The sequence below is a fragment of the Echinops telfairi genome, unplaced genomic scaffold, assembly GCF_000313985.2.
Source record: "Echinops telfairi isolate 266 unplaced genomic scaffold, ASM31398v2 ScPeMD7_5592;HRSCAF=6446, whole genome shotgun sequence".
Taxonomy (NCBI): Eukaryota; Metazoa; Chordata; class Mammalia; order Afrosoricida; family Tenrecidae; genus Echinops; species Echinops telfairi.
Window position 1 is genome coordinate 25713928 of NW_022109491.1, and position 8234 is coordinate 25722161.

At 46.9% G+C, this 8234-nt stretch overlaps 1 protein-coding gene across 1 annotated transcript; it reads left to right on the plus strand.

Moving 5' to 3' along the window:
- Positions 1-204: 204 nt before the first annotated feature.
- Positions 205-2133, plus strand: DEFB129 (defensin beta 129). Its single transcript, XM_004698204.1, has 2 exons — positions 205-262; positions 1709-2133. Exons 1-2 carry the CDS (start codon positions 205-207, stop codon positions 2131-2133), a joined length of 483 nt encoding a protein of 160 aa, XP_004698261.1.
- The last annotated feature ends 6101 nt before the right edge of the window (positions 2134-8234 follow it).

The following is an 8234-nucleotide window of genomic DNA, read 5'->3' on the forward strand; positions in this document are numbered from 1 at the left end:
CCCAGGAGCAAGGAATCTGTTCCGTCGATGTGTTCAGGCAAGACTAAGATCAAATGAGGCCCACGAGAGCGTGACGGCGTGGAGCAGTATGCAGATCTTCAGCTGTGCTTCATTGCCTATGGCCCAAGGCCACAAGGAGTCCAATAAAGGTTGGTGCTCAAAAACATCAACCCAGATCCAAGGTTGTCTCTCTGGCACCCAGCCATGAAGCTCCTTCTACCCATCTTTGCAAGTCTCATGCTACAGCCCCAAGTGCACACAGGTAATGAGGACCCCTGAGTGTGAAAAAGGCCCGTGGGAGGAAGCAGGGATTTGGTTGCTCATGGCAATGGGAACAGGTACTCAAAGAGATGATCTTACCTATTGCATCAGTCAATGTGGGTTGCACCATGAGCCCCAAGAAGCCCTAGCCCTAGTCTGTGTCTGCTGGAGACACCAGAAAGCTACAGGGAAAAGAAGTGCTTTCAATGTGTGAACTCAGAAAGGATCCAGCATATAAAGCTGACTCCATGCCCTGTACATAGCTACCCTTTCAGGACTCAGCCCACGTCTGCTTCATTTTCGTTCTATTTCTGGTCTAAAACCCTCTCTTGAAGCAAGGCCTCTCTCTTGATGTGGGAAGGAAGAAGTTGCTACCTTTACACTCAGCAAGAGATGCTCTCAGAATCCAGCGAACAGGCCTATGTATGTCCTCTCAGCGTTTTCTGGGGTTACCGCATTTCATCCCTGCTTTCTGCCTTTGTCTTCTTGAAATTCCCAAGATTACCAGGAAGACCACTAGGAACCCATTATGACTGAAGGCTGAACTTCAGGGTCAGCTACTGTATTAAGGAAAGAAGAGAAATTCTGAGACTTGCCTTAAAAAAATTTTTTTTTCCTGCTTTGTCTGTGGTGAGAAAATGAAATATGTGTGAACGCGCTTTGAAACTCGCGAGGAGCTACATAAATCGGTTGTTATTAGAGGGAAATCAGTTGAATTAAGATGGATGGGGGAGCTTTCTTTATTCAGATAAGACAGGGAGGTGTGAGGATGACAAATGTGTATACAGCAGATGACAATGAAAGGCTAAGCTGAGCCGGGGATTGAGAGCTATAGTTATTTACCATTGTGGCAGTTAGCGCGCTACAGACGAGGCTAAGGCTATGCTAACCGACCTCTGAGAGACTGGCGGAAAATGACAGCACATCCTATTGCAGGAACCGCATTTTGAGAGATTGTCAAGTAGAGAGAGAGAGAGGAAAAAAGACCTCTGAGTTTAGCAAAAGATTACACTCCTCAAAGTCCCAATGAGTCTCTTTTAATATTGGTATTGGATTACCTACTTTGGGACAGATTCGCTCTTGTTTGTATTTCCTAGGAACATGGGGGTTGGGTGGTCATGCCCCACAGTGTATAAGATGCTGAGCTGGAGTGTGTAAAACCGATCCTAAAACAAATAATTGGGAGCCTTATTCTTCTTTCACCCATTGCACCAGTTTGCTAAATTGTTCAGGGGAAGGAACCTAAAAGGGGGGGAGGGAGGTCTTCTATCGTGGAGAGGTGCAAAGACTATCTTGGACTGTCTGGATGTCCATCAAATCACTAAACCCTGAACTTAACCCCCTGTATTACAAACTCCCTCTTACTCTAGGGCTCCCCTCTAGCAGTTGTAAGACCAGCCCTGGCTGTCGCCCTTGGCCCAGTCGTTCTCTCTCTTCTTTTGTGCAGACTTCTTCGGCTTGAGAAAATGTGTAATGGGTTTTGGGAAGTGCAAGGAGCACTGTGCCGTGGATGAAAAAGAGATAGATGCATGCCAGAAGAGAAAATGCTGTCTCGGACCAAGAGTGATAGAGATTCTAAAAGCCTTCATCCAATCGGAAGTGCACGAAACCCTGGAAAAGAACCCGCAGGCACCGCTAAAGGCTCCCGAGGTTTACAATGCTGTGCAACTGACGAAACATCACATGTTATCTCTCCTTCCCCAAATCATAAATGCTGTCCCTTCTACTAATCCCAACTCCCTCATCATCACAGACACCCCCCCTGTGCGCACCCTGGCCCCCAGCGCTGCTGCTTCTCCCGAGAGAGACGTTGAGAAGCGCAGAGGTGCTGCCCTGGCCCCAGAAGCCTCAGCAGCCCCCCCGCCACCGTAGACGCTGGCCAGACCACATCTGGAGCCGGAGAAGCTGCGGGGCAGGTCTTTGCCCGGAAGCACCAAGTTCTGCTCTGTCGTCTCGGTCCATACAATAAGACATAGAACCGTATTGTATCCTTTGTCATATGTCAGCCAATAAACACTGTTGGAGAGCCTGGGCTATGCAGTGTTCTCCTTCTCACAAGGGCCTCACTGAGGAGGGAAAGCGGAGAAGACTTGGTGTTTTAAGTTTAGATGCCTGAGACAAAGCAGCCACTAGAGATAGGGACTACGGGATGGGATTTGGTCCGTGGCCTAGATTAGACATCTGTCATCCGTCTTCATTACTCCGGCCTGGTGTGTTTTTCTGGGGGAAACAGGGAAGAAAAAGCTGGAGATGTTTTTAATAGAATTTGGTGACACACATGTAAAATAGAATGTGCGGAATCCAGTGTTTACTTAAAGAAGCCCTTTAAGATAAGAATACAGGGAAGAGGGAGAAGGGAGAGGGGGTAGGACTCCGATCTCTGGACCAGGAAGTTTTCCATGAGATTCCCAAAGGGACACAAAGCAATGGGTTAATGTAGAAGGCAGATCACCCTGCATAAACCATATATGTAACTTTTAATTTCCTAGTAAACCAATTTTTAGAAGCAAAAAGAAAGAAGCAAGATTCATTGATCATATTTATCAAAAGAAATTCGAAACATCATGCCAATATGTAATCAATATAAAAATTATTTCGATGACCAAAAAATGTGTAATTACTTGATTTTTTAAAAATTCAAAACATCATGCCAACATGTAATCAATATAAAAATTATGTACTCAATATAAAAATTATTTTGATTACCAAAAAAAAGGATCTTCTGGCCAAGGCAGTTTCTTTGTGCTAAGTCTTCACAATGTCGCCTTCCCTTATACTTACAGCAAACTTCAGTTGGAACTAGGCATCGTTCAAATGTCTGATCACCGTGTGTGGGCACTGGGTGATATGAAGTTAGAACGTTTCCAGGGCCCGAGTAGCTACAGGGTTATTGGGCAAAGGGGTTGGGGTTACAGAGCAGTTACAGAAAACCATGCCTATTTCTGAGGACTATAATCTAGAATCCAAAAGTGTGGAAATTCGAGTCTGATGCTCCCGGTGAGCCCTGATTCTGGCACAAGTGAGTGCTGTGGCCGAGAACAAGGCCCTTGACCTTGTGCGAACGTCAGGGTTTTTGTTCATAAAGTGAAGGTGTGAATATTACATCTCAAAATTTAGAACTCTCCAGGTCACATTTCTTTGTAATGTCCAAATTCAGTGGTGTGGACACCTATTCCAGTTTTTAATATCTTCCTCTCTGCTATAGAGTACCCTCTTCCATTAAGAGACCCTCTTCTCTTACCCTGAAAAGAGCCCTGGTGGCGCAGTGGGGCACTGGTTGGGCTGCTAACCACGAAGCCGGCAGTGTGAAACCACCAGCCCATCTGTGGGAGAGTGAGGGGGCCTTCTCTCCCGTCAAGAGTTACAACCTCGGAAATCCACAAGGACACTTGGACCCTGTTCTATGGGGTCGCCGTGAGTCAGCGTGGACTCAATGACCGTGAGCTTGGGTTCGGGTTTTTCTTCACAGCCTCAAGTCTATGGCTCTTCTTCCCCTTCATGAAACTATTTAGAAGAAACGAGTTGTCGTGATGTATACAGCTTACTTTCACGTGTTTGAAAGGGAAAGGGCATGTAAAGGTTTTTTTTAAATGGGTTGGGGAAATCTGTGTGATCCAAATTGATGAAGAGATCCTATGGACTGTGCATGCTGAGTGGAAACAAGGAGAAAGAACGCCATCATTCCTGTTTTAGAGTACAAAGGAGATCTCGAACCTCAGCTATAAAGAGGACATCTATTAAGTCTTAGACAAGGAAAGGCAAGACAAAGACATAACACGCCATTTGGATGAGGGAGATCATTAACGCAGGTCACAATGGTTTCCGAGGATTTGCAGAGATCTGGGCCCTAAAAAGGACATGGACGGCAAAGGAAATTTTCGCAAAATCACTACTGGCAGCAGCTCAATACATCGTCATTACAGATGGGACTGCAGAAGTGAGAACAGGGCCATGATTGAAGTGTGCACATTATGTTAGACAGAAGAGCCTATAAGACTGGTCCAGGCTTTGGGCCTCTACTCAAGTACTCCCTCAAGGCAAGAACACTTTGTTCTAATAATCTGACATTCTGTGGTGCTCTCCTTCCTGACACTATACTGAAGACAAATGGGTGCATAAGCAAATGTGGTGAAGAAAGCTGATGGTGTCCAGCTAGCAAAAGATATAGCATCTGGTGTCTTAAAGGCTTGAAGGTAAACAAGCAGCCATCTAGCTCAGAAGCAACAAAATCCACATGGAAGAAGCACCCCTGCCTGTGTGATCATGAGGTGTGGATGGGATCAGGCATCAGGCATCAAAGAACAAAAAATAATATAATTGTGAATGAGGGGGTTGTGGAGTGGAGACCCAAAGCCCATTTGTAGGCCACTGGACATCCCCTCACAGAAGGGTCATGGGAAGGAGTCAAGCCAGTCAGGGTGCAGTACAGCAATGATGGAACATACAAATTTCCTCTAGTTCTTTAATGCTTCCTCCCCCAGCCCCTATCATGATCTCAGTTCTACCTTACAAATCCGGCTAGACCAGAGGATGTACACTGGTACGGATAAGAACTGGAAACACAGGGAATACCAGACAGATAAACCCCTCAGGACCAATAATGAGAGTAGTAATACCAGGAGGGGAAGGGGAAGAGAGGGTAGAAAGTGGGAACTGATCACAAGGATCTACATACAAGCCCCTCCCTGGGGGCCAGAGAACAGAAAAGTGGGTGAAGGGAGACGTCAGACAGTGTAAAATATGACAAAATAATAATAATTTATAAATTATCAAGGGTTCATGGGTGGGGGCAGGGAGGGAAGGGAAAAAATGAGGAGCTGATACCAAGGGCTTAAGTAGAATGAAAATGTTTTGAGAACGATGATGGCAACAAATGTACAAATGTGCTTGACACACTGGATAGATGTATGGATTGTGATGAGTTGAATGAGCCCCCAATAAAATGATTTTTAAAATTGTTTGAAAGACTGGTCCAGGATCTTCTGACCAAGGCAGTCAAGACAAGACTCATGACTCCGTGACCCCAGTAGGGCAGTTTCCATCCAGGGCACATGTGGGCATCCCTTGAAAGGAGAATGCCCCACCTTGGACCAGTTGGGGGATAGAGGTAACCCACTTTCTAATGCACTATGCCTGAGGGCAAGACTGTTCCTAGTCCCGGTTAATGGTCAGAAGGAATTCAGTGGAGACTTACTTCCGGTGGGGACTCTGGAAATGGATTTCAAGCTTTCACTGTCATCCATGGCCCTCTGCAAACCTGGTGCTCAGAATGTAAACTCTAATACATGGCTTAACAAGTAAGGGATAAAAGACCATTATGATTGCACAACTCTTTTTCAGTATATTTAAACCATTGGATTTTATGGTACATGATGTCAATAAAACGGTGACCTACATTTTTTATGTTTTATCATTTTTAATGACTGTACAGCATTCTATTATACTCTAACTATTCTATAGTCTTTTGATTTCTTGTTTTAGCATCATGTACGTGGCTTTCTACTATTGTAAACAATGTTGATGTGAACATCTTTGTCTGTTTGTCCAATTATTTCCTTTGGATACAAATTTAAGGCATAGGCTTTCTGAATCAAAAGGTAAGTATATGTGAAAGAGCATGACTATGTATTGCCAAATAGACTCAGGAGCAACATTATACCAATTGACCTTGTGTGTTAGAGGGCGAATTTCCCAGCACTCTTCTCACACTAATCAGAAAGCCCCACTTCAAAAAGGACATGTTGTAGATGATGCTCTCTCCGCCTCTCCCCCGCCTCCAAATAGCCTACATTTCAGGGGCCCAATAAATCAAGCCATGCTACAGTTCAGTAGACATTCTGATCTAATCTAACTGCTCTAAGTGGCAGACAGCTCTCCCTCCGGTTCAGTGCCCAGGACCCAGGCAGCCGGTAGCTATAAAGGCAGTAAGTAGCTCCAAGCATGTTACACAGAGGGCTTTGACGCCATCAAACCACCTTCTGCCCCCAGGTCAGCCCTTCAGCCATGAAGTTCCTGGTCGTGGTCTTTGTGGCTCTTGAACTCCTGACTCAGGTGATCCCAGGTAAGCTGAATGGATGAGGAAAAAAAGAGTGAAGCGTCAGACCTGGCTGCTATGGTGACAGACAAGCCAGCCTGAGAGGAGACTTGTCCCCCCACCCCTTACCCCCAACCCCTGAATTTCTATCTAAAGCGGGAGTTTCCCAATGTATACCCTTGGTCTCAGCACCTGTACTCAGGTACCACCCTCTGCAACCTTGGACAAACACCAATCCCCCCAAACGATTTCTTGTTCTCCAGTAGAAGTCAAGCTCAGGCTAGTCCAAAATAGTTTTCTCTGACTTTATGGGAGTTCCCCATAGACCTTGAGACCTCAGTACCCTAAGACATTGAGAATTCCTCACTCTTCGTGGTTTCCCTCCTTTGAGACAGTCCTGAGTTTGGACTCCAAGGAGCGATGGAGCCTGGGATAGAGGGGTTGGGGGTTCTCATCTCCATGCACAGCAGGCCCCTGGCAGAGAGGACACAGGAGGAGATGGGTCCCCACCCTTTCCCCCAGGGGATAAGGGTGCTCAGCTTGACCCCTATGGCTAGGAGAGAATGCAGAGCCAAAGGGGAGAGGGCTGGCGGAGAAAGAGGGAGAGATGTGGAAGTTAGAATGATGGATGTGAAGAAAGCCAAGGAGGGGGTGCTCTGGAGAAGCCAGCTCTGAACTAACTGATGGTGGCCCCAGAGCCCGCAGGTGAAGCTCTTGGATTTGACCAGAAGTAGTGTGTGGACGCAAAACAAAATCGCCATTGTCAGCAGCCATCACTATTTTCCCTTTAATACTTTTGGGAGATACTTTTCTTTCTCTCCTGAAGTGACGCATCTTTACAGCTCACGTTCCCTGAGAACAAATGAGGGAGCAGCCCCACGGAGGGGAGCCTGTGTGGTCTTAACAAGCCTAACTTCCCTTTCAAGGGACCAAGCTCCTCCTGGCAGATGAGGAAGCAGACCACCTGCACCCATACAGCCTATATCCAGTGTCAGATATGGCAACATTCCAGGTCTCCACTCCCGGCGAACAGGCAGACAGTGACTGAACAGGTGCCTCAAGACTCCCAGAGGCCATCGATCCGAGAAGAGTCTATCTCCCCTTCCCTGTCTTTGACAAGTTTCCACGGCCCCAAGATCGTAAGCTTACATCTCAGAACACAAGGCAAATGCTCCCATCTGGCCCCTCTCCCTGGGCAGTACCCATCCGGCTTCTAACCTTGATTTCTTGGTCTGTTTCTTCCCCGTGTAGCCAATGGAGGTGGGACCAGCTGTGGGCGGAAGTTCCCGGGACACTGCAGGATAAACTGCAAAGCCGATGAGAGATCCCTGTTCATATGTGGCAGAAACCAGCACTGCTGTGTCTACGATCTGCTCAAGCCGGATACTGTCATGTCACAGCGATTCCTTAGGTACATTCGCAAAAACTTACACAAAACACAAAGCGTTCTTCAGACCCCACCACAACCGCTACTATCATCTACAGAGATTCCTACTGGCTCCTCCGTCAGGACAACAGAACCGACCCCGAAAATCGTCAAATAGCCAAAGCTGCCTCCTTCTGGGGCTTCAATGTGTTAGCAACCCCCAAACTCTTGTCTTCAACATCCCCTGTCCCTCATTTAATAAATAATTTGGCGGCTGTCTCTATTCTCTATGTAATCTGTCACGTGGGCTGAAACCTAAAGGGTCACGTGGGGTTCTCCGAAGGTCTATGAGGAGGAAACACCTGTGATAGATAAAGGAGACAAGGTGGGACAGCCGTGAAACCGAATCGTCAGTCTGAGCTCCATAAGGGGAGATGGGCAGAAGGAGGACTGGCGAGGAGGAGACTAAGCCTGTAAGTCTCCAAAAGTCTGGGCAGGCCAGTCTGTAGGGAGGAGCGGCGTGAAGATTGTCCCCCAGGACAGTTCTTCTGAGGGCAGGGATGACCAAGCGCG